The sequence below is a fragment of the Oryza glaberrima genome, chromosome 3 (genome assembly GCF_000147395.1).
Source record: "Oryza glaberrima chromosome 3, OglaRS2, whole genome shotgun sequence".
Lineage (NCBI taxonomy): Eukaryota > Viridiplantae > Streptophyta > Magnoliopsida > Poales > Poaceae > Oryza > Oryza glaberrima.
In genome coordinates this window covers 28781297-28798019 of record NC_068328.1, presented here as the reverse complement: position 1 = coordinate 28798019, position 16723 = coordinate 28781297, and the positions used below count along the sequence as shown (strand labels likewise).

Sequence of the window (16723 nt, the reverse complement as noted above, 5' to 3'; positions counted from 1 at the left end):
CCAAATAAGGCCAATAATTGTTCAAAACTTCAATAATTATGAGACTGAAACATTACTCCAGTTTTGATGTCTCCTTTTGTTTGATGTTTTATATTCGTTATTTTTTAAAACTGCACCGCAATACACACATATCCGCGCCATTATAAATTTGACAGCATTTTTGTCCAACACGGATTAAAAAAAATGTAGCCTAGCAATGTGTTTCGAAAAACTACTATGCAAATTGTAATTGCTCTGGTTTTGACAGCATTTTTGTCCAACACAGATAAAAAAAAAGGTACAATTGCTTATTTGGCCCGTTTTAGACTCTAACTATCAATTTGACCATGTTTTTTAGAGTTTGCTTATTTGACCCTCCTTTTCAGAATCGAAGCTCCCGTCTGACCCTGTTTCCCTTACTTCGTCAGGGATTGATTTTTTTTTAAAAAAAAAAGAAATGTGATTATTATTCTTAATGCCCAAAGTACCCTTCGTCCAAACCCTATCCATCCAAACCCTATCCATTCGAATCCTATCCACAGCTCTCTCTCTCTCTCTCTGTCTCTCGTTCTTGCGGGCCTGCGACAACGGCGTTTGAGGAAATGGCAGCGGCGTCTGCGGGTCCATCGGCGGCGCTCCGAGGGGGCGGCGGCGGCGTGAAGCCGACCCCCGTTGGCGCCTGCTGGTGGAGGTAGAGGGTGGCGGTAGTGGGATCCGCGCCGGCAGCCGGCTGTGAAGGGAAGGGGCGGCAGTTGCGGGATATGCGTCGGCGGCCGTCCGTGAAGGGAAGGAGCGGCGGCGGCGGGATCCGCGCCGGCGGCCGGCTGTGAAGGGAAGGGGCGATGGTTGCGGGATATGCGCCGGCGGTCGTCCGTGAAGGGAAGGAGCGGCGGCGGCGGCTCGCGGAGGAAGGTAGTGGCGGTGGTGGATCCCCCAGAGGCTGCAGTGGACCTCGACCTCAACCTCAACCCGAGCTCGACCTTGGCTATATGTTTATGCTTTATTGAATGCAGTTTGGGATCCACAAAATTAGATGTTATGCTGTCGAATTTTTGTCAAAATTAGATGTTATGATGTTGAATATGTTATAATTGTGTCAAATTTTGTCTAATTTATTTTGTCAAAATTCTGACAATTTTAAGTCAAATCTGTTAAAATGAATCAAATTTGTCAAATATGTCATAATTGTGTCACATTTTATTTAAGTCAAATTTGACAAAATGATTCAAACTTATCAAATTAATGACAAATCTGTCAAACTTGAGCAAAAATTATTACAAATATTTCAACATTCTTGAATATATACACAGTATAATAAAATAGGGTCAAACAAGCAAACAAGCAAGATATAACAGAGTCAAATAAGCAAGGGCAAAATGGACTATTTACCCTAAAATTAACACCGTTAACTCACCCAAATAGAATAGGATCAGACCAGAGCTTCGTTTTTGAAAAGGAGGGTCAAATAAGCAAACTTTAAAAAGTAGGGTCAAATTGGCAGTTACAGTTCAAAACGGGGTCAAATAAGCAATTGCCCCAAAAAAAAATGTAGCCTAGTAACATGTTTCAAATTACTACTATGCAAATTTTAATCGCACTGGTTTTGACTGTATTTTTGTCCAACACGAATAAAAAAATGTAGCCTACTAGCATGTTTCAAACTACTATTATGCAAATTGTTATTATGTAAATTGTAATTGCACTGGTTCAATCACGTGAATTGTAATGGTGTTTTTCTGAACCATCAAATTTATAAGAGAATAAAAAAATGTAAATGGTGCAGAGGCTGGGATTTTCATTCCGTTATCTCTAAAATAATGTGTCGTCGGAGATGGGCAGAGATGGCCTCAGCCTTGTGCAGGGGCAAAACAAGAGAGCCACATGCACACCATTCACATAAAACGAAAAGGTGGCACGGCACGATCCGGAAAGCAGCACATCCAAAGTGAAAATCGTGAAAAATTTTATAGAAGCTCTTATGCAGTAACAACAGATCGTCATACAGTATTCTCTGCTTCTAAAAGAATGGTACTACTACAACACAGTTCATGGCTTTCGAGATATCCCTCTAAAGAATGGGGGTATAGAGCACTAGTTGTCCGGATCACCACGGTCAGCTCGATCAGCTGCTAGGGCGGGGCATTGCATTTGGTGGTGGTCTCACGATGGGGCCTCCATATCCAGCTGGTAATCTGTTGCCGGCTGCACCGGGCTGGTTTGGCCTAGATGGCAATGAACCCATGCGGGCAGCGATTATCGCATTTCGCTCCATCAGAAGCTTCTTTCTAGTCTTTTCAGTGTATTCTCTTGTTCTCTGGACCAGGTGTTCAACTTCGGTGAGAAAAGACACCTTCGCCTCTACTTTCCGATACTGCATGAGAAAAAGAACAAAAATCATTAGAGGCGCATAACACAGAACGGACCATTCGGAGAGTAAAGCGAGTGGGGTTCCATATTACCAGTTTGTCAATCATCAGCGCAGCCAGCTGACGGATTTGTTCTTCCTCATGGTCAGCAAGGAGTTTTGCCTTCACAGCAGCTGCAGAAATAGCTGTAGCGGCTGCTCGCTTCAGCCTAGTTATGGAATCCGTGAGGTTGGCGGTTACTCTAGAGCTGTTCTCTTCATCGGCAGCAACATCTTCAGTACTCTTAGGTTCTGCAGGACAGGTATCGTAGGTAAGAGGACCAGAGTTGAAGTTCACAGTTTTCACCATCTTTGCAGTGTTTGCATTTCCTGTAAGTGTAGTACTAGTTCATATAGTTCACTGTGGTATTATGATTCTACATCATAAATCCCTCATCAGGCAAATCTTAGTGAGAGGTGCTAGATAATTGATATAAGGTTGCATATACTGATAAAGACAGATTTACCCTCGTGTGTGTGTGTGTGTGTGTTGCTGGTGTTAACAGAGTGGGTTCATGCCAGGCAGGCAGGAACCAATCAGACAAAATATTAATGAACGAAGAACATGATAAAGTAATATGATTGCTGGTAAAATCTTAAATATTCAATTTAAGTTAGTTAGTGATGCTTCTCAGACAAAACCACGAATTGGTAACAAATTATTATGATGGATGATGGATCTTTAGTAACATGAAGAATCTTAGGTAATGTTAGCAGCAATAAGATGACACGCAAACAACTTAATCCTTGAGGGTTAGTACATAATGAGAAGCTTTAATTGAATTGTAGTACTTGAATCAGATAAAGGTTTTGATGAAATACCTTCCATCTTGCCATTTTCCAATATTTGGCTTTGCTTTTGTTCCTGTGCGGTAGTTGCATTAGCAACTGCATCTTTGGTCTTCTTCATCTCAACCTTGCCTTCTAAAGATGAATCATCAGCAGGGTTGACTTCAGAACTTGCTTTGTCCTCTATCATTTCAGGATTACTTGTTTCCATGGTATTTCCTGTGACAAACCCTTGAGAAGTTATCATACCACATTGATTTGTAATATTCAGTGGAGTAACTGAATCTTTACTGGAGTTTATACCTTTTTTGTTGTTGGACACACTTTTATCCAGAGAAACAGGATCATCTGACTCCTTACCATTATTGTGTTTAGGATCCACTGAGGGGTCCTCATCACATTCATCCTTTTTGTCTGTGTCTTGGCCTTTTGGTGAAATGGGATAACTTTTTTTCCCTTCAACAGATAGAACCGTCTCTCCCTTTTTATTTATGCCTTCCACTTCACTATCAATTGAATCTTGAGTCTTATCCTTGTCTTTTCTTTTATCACCATCTGTGCTTGTAGTACTGCAAAATTGCATTTAGCTCATCAGCAAAATCTCATGATAGCGTTTCAATGTTATAAAAGTGCAACCATTGCTGACCTTGCATTGCCAGACATGTCTTTCACATCACTTGGTGGATCCTCAAGAATAAAGCAGTGTCTAGTTGCCAACTGAAGTGCAGGAGAAACCTCAGAGATAGCTTTTAGTGAACTTCGACATGAATTGGTTGCGGTGTCATCTTCCACAAGACCAGCTAAAAATGATGCCTGCAAAAACAATTTTTAGACCTACGGACAGTACATACTGTATGGTAATAATAAATTTCCAAGGGTAGCATGCTTACCAGTGCCATAACAGGATTTCCTGCATCAGCAAATGAACCTTCATGTTCTGGGAAGTAACCAACAGCCTCAAATGCGGATTTCAATGTATCAATAGCAAAGTTTGATGCATTTTCACGAGAAGTATCAACATCAACAGAATTTTCCTTCACTACAGGTTCAGCATCGGATGAACTTTTCGGTGGGTCAGCATCAGAAGATTTTTTTGGCTCATCAGTGTTTAGAGATTTAACTGAATCTGTGCCACCTGAATTATTGGCATCTTTATTTTCAATAGCATTTCCATCTTCCGTTTGTGCTTCTACACTATTGCCCTCTGCTTTCTCTGGAGTTTTCTCACCTGCAGTATCTTTTCCTTCTGCTTTCTCTTCAACTTCCATTTTATCAGGTATTTCAGCAGCGCCTTTTTCTGCTGAAGCTTGCTCTGTGTTTTCCTGGATATTTTGATTAATATCTTCATCGCCATGAAAGCGGTCCTCAATTTGCATTTGAAGGAAGTGCAGCATGCACTGAGCTTTTGTTTTTGTAGCAACATGTTCAGCTATCTCAGTCCATTTTCCACCAAAAATTTCCAAAGCTTCTAAAAGAAGCAATGTCTCTTCGTCAGTCCAACTAGTACCACTAGCACCAGAAACTTCAGAAGAATCCATGAGGATGAAATCGGTTTTTGCCATGCCTATATCAAACTTTCCCTCGTTGTAGCAATCAGAACAAAGGTCAAAATCTGCCTGTAGAAATGAAAGGAAAATAAACCGTGCCATACTTCAGATTTAAGATGTGATTATGTATTTTCTTTTGGAAGACCACATAAGAAATGGAATGGAGAAACCTGCTATAACAAATATTTCACTGAAGAGAAAGAAAACAGCACAATTAAATGAGCAGTGCAGGGCAACAGGCAATAGAGAAGTTGAATCACAAGATACCAACATTGGTATTACTCCCCCCTTCCCAAATTGATCATCATGTAATGGAATTCAAAATTTCACAAATTGATCATCACATAACCGCATGGACACGGATTTCATCATAATACAATTAATGCAGTATGGGAGAATGTGTGCATGCTAAGGTGTAATTGGCATGGTGTTTTGATTGATGCATGCATTGTGGGAGAATGTGTGCATAGTGTCTTGATTGATATGATTTAAATTATCCTTGGTCTTGGTGCATAAACATATATGATGATCATTTTGGGAAGGAGGGAGTACTATAAATCTCAATGCTTGATGAAACGCAACAACGTCTTTCAAGGCTAAACTTTGGCGGTCAATATTCAGCATTTGTTACTCTGATAATCAACTTTATACAGTTCAGACAAGGTCGGAAGTTATAGGTGCTAATGACATCAATTCGAATCAAGTTTTTAAGACAACACTGATTCTAGTAGCGAGAAGAATAAAAGTGTGCCTAACAGAGGTGTTGGATTACACTAAAGTTTCATCCTCAAGTTGTATTTCTTGTGTGTTGGAAAGAGGTCTCAGACATAAGAATGAAAAGTGCAAATATTTTGGTTGTTAAAAAAAATTCTAACCTGACACCACATAAATATGCATCTGATTGCACTATGGATTCAAATAAATGACTTGCATATGGAGAATTTTAGTAGGGGTTGCAAATACAAACAAAAGCACCTAACCTGGGTCCGGCAATGGTAACGCTTCTTTGAGCAATCAACAGAGCAGGAATTGCAATGGTACTCAACAGAGGGCTCGGCTGCTGAAACTACATCTTCAACTAGTGCAGGATCAGGAAGCAAACTAGGCAGAGGAGCTGGAGTTTCCACTTCCCCTTTCTTTGGTAAAGGGATCATATATGATTGAACTGATTCAAATTTAAACAGCTGTTCAAGCACTGAAGCTTTCTCCTCACTGTGAGACTTGCCATGGGCCTCCTCTGGCTTACTCTCCTCTTGTCCAGCTGGTAGAAAAGGGTGGAAATTGATCAAGCCCCAGTGGTCCAGGAACTTCAACACTTCCTGATGAGCATCAGCCTCCCCAATCGATAGCTCAGCCAAATCTTTGGACTCCAGCTGCAACTGAGGATTAGCATGAAATTTCAACATGATGAAATTTCTGATCCCTAAATATGTCTCAGGTGTCCGCTTGTCAGATTTGCCATTGAAAAAAGAAGGCAACATTTGCTTCTCAATTGGGTGGATTTCCTTCCATGAAAACCATCCTGAACAAAATCAGAGTTATTTTTGTGCCTTCTTATACAAAACAAAAGGATATATCTCTTACACAAAATATGAATCGATGGAATGAATTGTGTGGTAAATAATATTTAAAAACGGTTTAGCTCATGTGCTCAACACACAATGTGGTTGACAATATACCTTGAATAGACAGGATTCATATATCATAGGAAATTGAGGGGTTATACAAAGATAAATCCTACAGAAAACAGTTACTGGTGTGACTTGATATACAGAAGCTACATGTCACAGGAAAATTTAGGGTTATACAGCTACAAGGATTAATAATAGTGCGATATAGTTACTGGCTTATTGCAATTGCACAAGAGAACACAAGGATTAATTATAGTGCAACATGGCTTACTGCAATTGCACAAGAAACAGGGAAGATTACTGAATTATCAAGATTTACTTTAGCATTCTATTGTTTCTATCACACTAGAGTGAAAGATATACACTGACTATACTGGCAACAAGGCAAAATTTCCACATGGACCTAAAGTTGAAAAGGAAGCTTGCAGCAGTTATTGCAGGAAATTAAGCAAATGGGATTGCACCAAATTTTATCTAAGTAAACAAGACATGATGGATGCTGAGGACAGATCAGGTAATTCTCCAAAGCTGCTGACTACCTAGGTTTGTCTACATCTACTATATCTCAAAAGAGAACAGGCCACACCCCAATCACATGGAAGAAAGCAAAACAGTGAGTGCTCGAACTCATTTTCCTCAACAGGCAACAGCAAGCAAAAGTAAACACATTATAGCCACTATATGCTGAAATTAATGAAAGCAATGCTTGCAATAAATTCTTATCTCGAGAAATTAAATCAGCAGCATGACCATGCCCTGAAATTGAGCTAAATCTACCAAAAATTCCTGCAATTAACACTCCAGTATGCACAGTACGCGTACCAATTTAGCTGATTTGCAGTAACTAACAACGTTAAGCAACGAATTGCACCGCTACATGCTAAATGTTTGCTCCCATACGCGCGTAAAAAGAGGGGGAATATGCTTTCGCAGTGAACAAATTCACCGACGCCATCCAAACCAGCAGCCCCGACAAAGAGGGAAACCCGTCGCGTCGCGCGCATCCGGGATTCACCACCCCAACAGAGGAGATCACGGAGCTGTTAGGGAGCAGAGGCCTCACCGGCGAAGGTAGGGACCACATGGACGCCGGCGCCGCGGGATCGGACGGCCTCGAACACCTCGTCCACCAGAGGCGTCTCCTCGGTGGGCGCCTCCTCCCCTTCGAGCCGGATCACGTCCCCGCCACCCTTCCCGCCGCCCGCCCCCGATCCGCCGGCCCCCGCCGCCGCCGCGGCCGCCGCCTCCTCCGCGAGCTTGTGCGGCGACTGGCGCGCGGCGCGGGTGAGCGGCCCGCTGTGCAGCAGGTGAGGGGGCACGTGGAAGGCCGCGTTCCGCTCCTTGGCGTGCCTCTTCGACGGGGTGAACGACGACCCGCCCGACTTGCGCTTCCCGCCGCCGCCGCGCCTGCGCGGCGCCTCGGCCGGCGCGTCGCCCCCCTGATGAGCCGCCGACGCCGACGACTTGGGCTCCATGGCGCGCGGCGGGGGCGAGGCTTTTACCCCGGAGACGGACGGGGAGGCGACTCGACTGCACCCCTCTCTACCCGCAAGCAGCTTCGCTTTCTCGTCTTCTTCTCTCACCTCTCCTCTCCTCTCTTCCCTTCCGCCGCTCCGGTGCCGAATTTTGGGGACGCGGTGCTGGGTGCGCGTAGCGGCGGTCTACCGTCTCACTGGCAGGCTGGGTCCCGCGCTGCCGGTGCCCGGTGGCTTAACGCCGGCCGGTCAGGGCCATCCGGTTTGCGTTTTTCGCTGCTTTCAACTGCGAAGCATGTATGTCTCGGGGTAAAATAGATGGAGCAGAACAGAGGCTCTTTTTAAGTTCTCGTGGTGATTTTGGCTTTCTGGTGTGTCGAGTGAGTTGAAAAAGAAAATATCTACAGGTAAATGAATCGCTCCATATGTAGCTGAAAGTGATGATCACACGTATGATTTGTATAAGAGATAATGTCGCGTACGATACGGACAATTGAATCGCTGTGATACAGCTAATAATCTCACGGAACCTTGCTGGGAGCATTCTCGATTTGGATGGCTTTTAAGTTGCACCGCTGTAAAACTATAAAGTTATTGGAATATATAATGAGAAAATCGTTCATCAAATATGTCCTGTATTTAATACCATCGCGCAAAGTGGAAGTAGCGAAAAGGACAACGCTTACGTATAGAGTTAATTCCACATAAAAAAACTTATATCGATCTGTCAGATACATGTCCATCATGTTTGTGTATCCATATGACGTGGTTATTTATTACAGTATATCATTGAAATCACATGAGATCTACAAGGTGCAGGTGGAGTGTTTGGCCAAGACTAATAACGTGTATATGGATTGTTTGGTTAAGATATGTAAATTATAGATGAATTGTTTGGTCAGTGAATTACTGAATTTTGAAGTACATCATAATTTGTAGGCACTTGAAACACAAGGCTAAACTCAACAACATCAACAAAACCAAATCAATTATACATAGTAGATGTAGGTCGTATTTGTTTTTCTTTCACTCTCTTTACAACTAATTGAAAAGGTGATAACAAACTTCATGATGACGTGGTACTCGATTAGGCATCTAGCATCACTATTTTATTTCTTGTACAAAAGTGTTTATTAAAGGAAATCTTATGCGTTAAATACCGTGACACCATCTTGGGCTTAAACAAAAGGCACACTTGCACGATTTTACATAATTTTGGGTGATATTGGCTAAGCCAATGTTAAATTGCAAGATAATTATAAGTCGCTACTCTTGCCAAATTAAAATTTGCCTCCAGTGGACCCAGCATAACTACCATTAGCGACATGGCTAATTTTCATTCTTTTATCGGAACTAGCATTTCACATTAGAAAGAGAGAAGTCATATTAGCTCGAAAGAAACCTATGACAACATCTCTTCTCTCAAACACAAACCACAAGACCACAGATGGAATTTCATACTTAAATAAGGATCATATGCTTGTGGTGCACCCAGAAATAACAAAAGGAGAAAAGAAAGAGAAATCTTTTATACTGAGGTAGGCATGTCAAACCATGTTTTTTCTTGGTTGAGTACTCCCTCCGTTCCGTTTATATTATAAGTTGTTTTGACTTTGGTGAAAGTCAAACAAAACCAAGTTTGTAGATAAATGTATTAATATTTACAATATCAAATTAGTTTTATTAAATCTATAATTAAAATATATTTTCATAATATATTTGGTTTGTGTTGAAAATATTACCTTTTTTATAAAATTTGTTAAATTTGAAACAGTTTGTCTTTGATCAAAATCAAAACGACTTATAGCCTGTTTTAAAACAGAGCGAATATTTACAAGCTAATGACAAATTCTTAATTTTCTGTGATGAAATTGTGTTACACAATTTCGCCGTATGTAGTTATAGCGTCAATGCTAGAGGAGAAGGAAGGTCGAGGAGCTACTGATGCATTGATGCATTACTCCAAATAGCAAGGTGACGCGAGCCAAACCCAAACTTGCACCCTTGATTTGCTCTTAACCTCTTGTTAATTAAGCTAATAAAGTGTAACCATGCATTTGCCCAAACAACGCGCGCCCGCTCAAATCCCCTATTCCTCCTCCGATCTCTCGCTTTCCTTTCCCCACCACAGAGCCGCGCCTCCGACGCGATCACCCTAAACTTCTCGATCTCCTCCTCCTACGCCGCCGCCGCCGCCGCCGACGACGACGACGACGATGACGTCCGACGCGTCGCCGCAGCCCATCCAGAGCGCCAAGTCAGCCGTGGAGTCCCTCGCCGCCGTCCTCGGTGCCGCGCTCCCGGGCACCCTCGCCTCGGCCGACGACCCCGCGAACGCGCTCCTCCACGACGCCGGCGTCGCCCGCGCCGTGGTGGGGCGCCTCCGCAGGGAAGGGTCGGGCGCCGGGAACGACGGGCTCTGCCGGTGGCTCTACGACGCGTTCCAGTCGAACCTCCCGGAGATCCAGCTCGCCGTGCTCCGTTTCGTCCCGGCCCTCGCCGGCGTGTACATGTCCCGCGCCGTCTCGAGGAAGCCGCTCGCCGGGTTCGAGGCCGTGCTCCTGGCGCTGTACGCGCACGCCGCGGCGCAGCGGGGCTCCGGGGAGGCCGAGACCGTGTCGCTGCCGAACCTGGCCAACCCCAGCGTGTACCACGACGCGAAGGTGCCGCCCAAGACCAAGGCCGCCGAGCTCGACGTCGCCGTGCTCTCCCCCGCTCTGGAGCCCCACGGCACCATGCGCGCCACGCGCCGCGCCCGGATCGTCGGCGCCGTGCTGGAGCTCTACCACGGCAAGCTCGCCATCATGCCGCTCTCCTCCAAGATGGAATTCTGCGAGTTCTGCGTCGCCTGGACCGGGAACCGCAGCAAGCTGGACGACAAGCCGCGCGTCGCGGCTGCCTCCGAGCCTGCCGCCGCCGAGGAGAAGTTGCGGAGGGTGCCATTGCCATGGGAGCTGTTCCAGCCGGTGCTGCGGATCGTGGCACACTGCCTGCTGGGCCCGACGAACTCCGACGAGCTGAAGACGCAGGCCACCCGCGCCGCGGAGTGCATGTACTGGAGAGCCGCGGAGACCATGGACGCGCGCTCGGTGCTCGCCGCCAGGAGCCTCGTCCGGCTGTCCCAGATGACGGAGGAGCCGATCCCTGAGCCGTCCTTCTCCGGCGCCGTCGAGACGAACATGGCGGAGCTGGAGGCCATGAGGGCTAACATCCTTAGCAACAAGAACTGAACTGAACTGAACGCAGTTGAATTAGTCGTCAGGATTCAGGAATTTGATCAGACACTCACACTGCAACACGAATTACAAGTTAAGTTACAACGCACACTGCAAGCCTGCAAAAGTTAGCAGTGTTGGCGCTTTTGTTAGTCAGGTACCTAGCACAAGTCTTCTCTCTAATGTGGGAAATTGAGAGATTGATCAGTAGATGGTGTACAGGTCTCTTCTCTCTGATGTGAGAAACCGAGAGATTGATCGGTAGATGTCTAGATGTTGTGTTATTGTGTTACTGGCCACAGAATATTCAGTCTGGATGTTTCTTTGATCACAAAATATTCAGTCTGGATGTTTAACAGACAAGTATTCATTTGGTTTCATGAATGGAAGTACTATTGCATTTTGATGGAGTAAGTGCATCCCTGATTCCCTGTCAACTCTGAAGCCTGGTATATTCAATGGTTCTTAAGGATCTTAGGTGGGCAGGTCACTCAATGAGAATGCATTGTAAGAAACGTGCCCTGAGACCAAAGAATGAGATCATACTACTAGAACTGCATCCGAGACAACTGCAAATGAACAGAAGGAGCATATTTTTTGATGCGTATACAATAACAAGAATGTGAGATCAATCCTAAGAGCCCCACAATCCACATCCGTATCCTAGCGAAACCATTTAACGCAATCACTCAATCAATCTTGCAAACAGTGAAACAGAGGATTAAGAGCATTTTTGCATAAGAAGCCATCATTTCTTTCTTGTTTATATCATCTATTCATCCACCTTTAATGAACCCAGAGTTTTTTACATGCCACGAAGTTCAAACACCCCCAACCACACGGAAACATGGGCAAAAAAAAGCATCGCTTGAACGATCCAGACAAGAGATTGGCGAAAGGGCGATCCCCTCTTCATCCACCCAATGAGAAAAACCCGCTCAAAACTCCTGGGAGGCGGAGCCGATGTCGCCCTTGCCGCCGCCCTTCTTGGGAAGCAGGACCTGCTGGATGTTGGGCAGCACGCCGCCGGCGGCGATCGTGACGGTGCCCAGCAGCCTGCTCAGCTCCTCGTCGTTGCGCACCGCCAGCTGGATGTGCCGCGGCACGATCCTGTTCTTCTTGTTGTCCCTCGCCGCGTTCCCGGCCAGCTCCAGCACCTGCGATTAACACAGCCAATGGGTGATCAGAACACACGATTCGGGGGACACGAGATCGGAAGATCCCACGCGGATCGAGCGGGAGGGGAAGGGATGGGGTTTACCTCGGCGGCGAGGTACTCGAGGACGGCGGAGAGGTAGACGGGGGCGCCGGCGCCGACGCGCTCCGCGTACTTGCCGGCCTTGAGGTAGCGGGCGATGCGGCCGACGGGGAACTGGAGCCCGGCCTTGGACGACCGCGACACCGCCTTCGTCGTCTTCGCCTTGCCGCGGCCGCCGCCTCCCTGAGAGGAACTCATCTCGCCGCCGAAGGTTGGAAGCTTCTGGAACTCTTCGAGATTGGAGGGAGAGAGAGAGAGAGAGAGAGAGAGAGTGGAGAGAGGCGGTGGAGGGGAGAGGCGGGCGGCGCCGCGGTTTTATAGTGTTAGGGTTGGAGCGGGAGGCGGGCTGTGATTGGCTGGTCTGGGGGAGGCGCGGATCGGTGACGTGGCAAGGTTAAATTCCCTATTTATTTTTAAAATGGGGAATTAAGCGTTTCCATGGAAGCATTTATTTTTAAATTTCAGGCGACTGCTGCCCTTCGGTTTCCTCCCATCATAATGCCAGATTTTTCAAAAGTTTTACACGTGTTTTCTTTTCACGGCTTTAACACTAAAAATTTGTACAGTTTAAAAACATAGTAATATTTTCATTATGTATACATTTTTATGTTGATTGAATGGAATGGTGGTATGTTGATATATCAGAGCGATATACAAAATCTTACTTTTAGAATAGATTTAATTTGCCGATTACTCGCATGTTTTAAAGCCTGTTTTGAATTGTTTTTAAGTGTTAATCTGTCAAACATGATGCACATAATATTTTTTTTGTTCAAACTATAAATACATTGTTAATGGGACTAACCTTCATCTTTCTCAATGCTGCAAACAAACTCGTGCACTTTTGTGAGAATATTGGCATTAATAAAGTGTACTTTGTGAGAATGATAACATTAATAAAGTTGACATGACAATATTTTAAAATAAATGCACTTTTGGGATAATACTAACATCAATAAACAATATTTCAAAAGTAATGCGCGCGTATATACCATTTGACCTAATTTTTGTGGTCCCCATCTATCTGAGATGACAACTCATGAGTACACGCAGACTACACGTGTCTCACAATAGGCTGGATTTAATTCCATTATCTAACAAAAACACGCATATCGTAACAAGAGTATACACATCTTACAAGTTATAACGCGATGTCTTATTACATGTTAGATATTTTAATGGTCATTATACATACCAGAAGAACTAACACCTTTGAAATTGCATGAGAAATATACAACTTGTACATTAGGATACTGTCCATGGTACTTGTTTACATGAGGAAAGACGATCTAACATCATGAGAAGAATGTGCCTTGCTACCTCCGTTTTAAAAGATAAGAAGTTTTGAGATTGGAGATGGTTATAAAAAACATATGTAAGTAAACACGGGAGAGAGGAAGTGGATGAAAAAATAAATAAATGGTGGAAAATTGTAATTGGTTGGGAAGAGATTTTAAATATAAAGTTGTTATATGTTGGAACAAATTCTAAATGCTACAATGCAAGGTATAAATTGTTTTTCGAGGAGAATGCATAGTCTCGCGATCGGTAGAAACAGTTTTTTTTTCCTATCCGCAATTTCGCATAAGTAAAGTTGAACCTTAAGTTTGCAGGGAACATGCACATTTTTTACACATTATGTGGACTCTCCATTACTAGGATTGCTATTCAGCGCACGCATGTTTCCAACATACACTTTTTGATATGATAGTTTTCAAATATATTTTTTTGGATAAAAGTTTTTTAGACAAACGAACGTGCACAAAATATATCTCAATTTGATATTTGACAGCTATCGTTGTTGCTAATGGATCCAATATCTGATCATCTGCATCTACTAGAGTCCCTATCATCTATGGTGGATCACTGGACCATTTAGATGGTAGCAATGTATTTTTTTTTGTGCCAACCGTAGGAGCAATGTGAATTCTGATTAATAATCTATATGTGTAACCAAGCTAGCTACTCACTTCTTTGAGGTATGCCTGCAATGATAACATACATGTAGAGGGAGTGATTTAACAGTACAAGTTAAACTTTTTCTCTTTTTTTAGATGCAGGAAGAGAGAAATTCAGCTCCTACTTTTAGGTGATGGGAGAGATAAATTTAGCCCGAGATGTATACATGGATAAATTACAGTAAGAGCTGTTGTAAAGAAGCCTTTAGTCGAAGGAATTTGAAGATGGTTGACTCGTGCATTGAGTACAACTATAAAATCATTCTCGATGACAACGAGACACTGTTGCAAATTGGTATCAGGCCGGAGCAATTGCCACATACATACATCAAACCACGGTTGCGAGGGAGGCAATAAATAACCGAGAACTTAATTTCAAATCTTGATGTGCTCCAAGATATCAGATCCCATTAGAAACTGCGGATCTGAGTGAGGAGCGCAAGAAGAAGGGAGTCTCCAGGACGAGACAAATCTGCCCGTGAACATGTTCACGCTAAACACGTAGATGTGCTTAGCAGCATCCTCACCCTTGTGGCGATCACTTAACATGAAGTAGACGACGCCATCCTCGTGGCTGCTCAGCATGGGTTTGGTCGGTGGCCTGTGAGTCGGTAGCCTCGCGTTCTTGAACCCCTCCTGTTCCCGCAGCCTCCCGACGCAGATCTCCCCTACCTTGCGCCACTGATCCCCGGAGGAGGAGGAGGAGGACGGGATGACCAAAGTCCACATGCACAGCACCATGTCGCGGGAGTGCACCGTGGTGTACCCCTCGATGGAGACGAACCTGAGAGAGTCGCCGACGCAACGCATGGTCCGGTATTTGGACGGACCTGCGGTGCGGAAGGTTGGGTCGAAGGCAACCTCGCAACCCAGGGGCAGCGCGATGTAGCTGAATCGGACGTTGTCGCTGCTGCTGGAGAGGAGGTCTTGGTGGTCGCAGAAGAGGACGCCTTTGCCGAGGCTCACCCAGAACGCGCGGCCTTGGGACGAGAACTCCTCGTCGGCGTTGAACCATGCGGGCTTCTCCGGAGGGAAGAGTGGTGTCTTGAGCTGCCAAGGTTGATCGAAGGGAAGCGGCGATGGCATCAGGCAGACGACATCCTTGCGGTTCGCGTCGCTCGCTAGGAGAGCGAGCACGTAGCCCCCGCCATCCGTTCGTCGGATGGGAAGAGGGGTGTAGGTGACGGATAGTAGAAACGTCAGAGATAGGTTAGCCCTGATCATGGCGAGGGAAGCGTTCGCGGCGTCGAAGACGATGTACGAGCTGGAGCCGCGGGTGTCGGGCAGGCACGAGGAGAGGACCACGAAGCCGCCGTCGGCGAGCAGGACGCCGCCGATGGTCCCGCGCCGCACGTCCTTGTCGGGGTCGCCGTGGAGCCGGATGGATAGCGCGGTGGGGTACGGAGGGTCGTCGGCGACGCGGACGAGGAGCTCCAGGCCGTCGAACGGCGACAGCCTGAACGGGGACGTCCCGTCGGGGCGGTCGTGCCAGTTGTACAGGGTGACGTAAGCCCTCGTCTCCGAGCACTCGATGACCGCCCAATCCGGCTCCGTCCTCTCACCCACCTTGTGGAGACGAACCACGCTATCCAGCAACCCCCACGATGGAGCAGGCCGCGCCGTCGCCATGGCTGACCTAGAGTTTTCTTTTTTCTCTCTGCTAATTTTCTTCGCCTTTTACCTTTTCTTTCGATGCGACGCGAGGCGTTGCGTTGGTGTTGGGGAAGGGGATCGCTGTCGATGCGGAACGATATATAGAGGGGGAAGAGGAAGAGTAGTCGGAACGGAAACGGGATGCGCGGGATAGGTGGTTCGGCTTGGAAGCCCAAACCGACTCGAGAAAGAAGTACGACTGCTCCCTTCATCCCGTCTCCCGTGCGACGCCAGCCAGAAGGGAACGCGAACCGTGTGTGTCGTGGTCTTCGCCAAGTCATGGACGTTTAAAAAATCAAAAAAAGTTAAACGCCCCAATTAAGGGCTTCAGGTTGCAATGCATGGAAGGGATGGAGTATCATGTTTTGCCATTGCATATGCATGCAGCCGTTGCCAAAAAAAAGAAGAAGAAGAAGAAGAAGAAGAGAGAGTGAATCAACTAATTAGAGCAAAGGGCATCTCCAATGCTAAGTGTTTATACAGGTGCTTAGAATGTGATCAAAGTTAAGCACCCTAGATAAGAGCCAGACGTTTCTAATGCACGGGTGCATTAGCACATAATTAATTAAATATTAACTATTTTAAACTTTAAAAATGAATTAAAATGATTTTTTAAACAACTTTTATACATATTTTTTTAAAAAAACACACCGTTTATCAGTTTGTGAAGCATGTGCGCAGAGAATGAGAGGAATATCCTCTTTCTCACAACGGCTCAAACGCATAGAATTGTTGGAGCCTATCATTGGCCTGCACGAAAATTACTTCGTCACTGATTTAAAGTTTTAAACACCAGCCCCTCGTGCAGCAGCGA

At 45.4% G+C, this 16723-nt stretch overlaps 3 protein-coding genes across 4 annotated transcripts; 1 reads left to right on the top strand and 2 right to left on the bottom strand.

Moving 5' to 3' along the window:
- Positions 1 to 1918: 1918 nt before the first annotated feature.
- Positions 1919 to 8045, bottom strand: LOC127767348 (SWI/SNF complex subunit SWI3D-like). 2 transcript variants are annotated; one of them, XM_052292652.1, is made up of 8 exons: positions 7414 to 8045; positions 5700 to 6241; positions 4063 to 4788; positions 3819 to 3985; positions 3476 to 3741; positions 3206 to 3391; positions 2439 to 2713; positions 1919 to 2350 (listed from the first exon to the last, which is right to left on the bottom strand). In XM_052292652.1, the coding sequence occupies exons 1-8, from the start codon at positions 7823 to 7825 to the stop codon at positions 2102 to 2104; spliced, it is 2823 nt and encodes a 940-aa protein (XP_052148612.1). In that variant the 5' UTR covers positions 7826 to 8045; the 3' UTR covers positions 1919 to 2101. The 2 variants fall into 2 exon arrangements, with proteins under 2 accessions (XP_052148612.1, XP_052148611.1); XM_052292651.1 differs by having other exon boundaries at positions 2439 to 2635; positions 3206 to 3741; positions 7414 to 8043.
- Positions 8046 to 9926: 1881 nt separating this feature from the next.
- On the top strand, positions 9927 to 11350 carry LOC127765301 (uncharacterized). The gene has a single exon (XM_052290167.1). The coding sequence runs from the start codon at positions 10042 to 10044 to the stop codon at positions 11053 to 11055; it is 1014 nt and encodes a 337-aa protein (XP_052146127.1). The 5' UTR covers positions 9927 to 10041; the 3' UTR covers positions 11056 to 11350.
- Positions 11351 to 11770: 420 nt separating this feature from the next.
- Positions 11771 to 12578, bottom strand: LOC127765302 (probable histone H2AXa). The gene is made up of 2 exons (XM_052290168.1): positions 12302 to 12578; positions 11771 to 12197 (listed from the first exon to the last, which is right to left on the bottom strand). Exons 1-2 carry the CDS (start codon positions 12494 to 12496, stop codon positions 11979 to 11981), a joined length of 414 nt encoding a protein of 137 aa, XP_052146128.1. The 5' UTR covers positions 12497 to 12578; the 3' UTR covers positions 11771 to 11978.
- Between the last annotated feature and the right edge of the window lie 4145 nt (positions 12579 to 16723).

Bases quoted from the DNA above. Each gene is read 5' to 3' on its own strand.
- LOC127765301 (XM_052290167.1), top strand. From the start codon at position 10,042: ATGACGTCCGACGCGTCGCCGCAGCCCATCCAGAGCGCCAAGTCAGCC.
- LOC127767348 (XM_052292651.1), bottom strand. From the start codon at position 7,825: ATGGAGCCCAAGTCGTCGGCGTCGGCGGCTCATCAGGGGGGCGACGCG. The intron at 3,742-3,818 runs GTCAGCAATGGT...GCAATTTTGCAG, and splicing joins GACATGTCTGGCAATGCAAG to TACTACAAGCACAGATGGTG. The intron at 2,636-3,205 runs GTATTTCATCAA...CCTGTCCTGCAG, and splicing joins GGAAAATGGCAAGATGGAAG to AACCTAAGAGTACTGAAGAT.
- LOC127765302 (XM_052290168.1), bottom strand. From the start codon at position 12,496: ATGAGTTCCTCTCAGGGAGGCGGCGGCCGCGGCAAGGCGAAGACGACG. The intron at 12,198-12,301 runs GTAAACCCCATC...TGTTAATCGCAG, and splicing joins TCGAGTACCTCGCCGCCGAG to GTGCTGGAGCTGGCCGGGAA.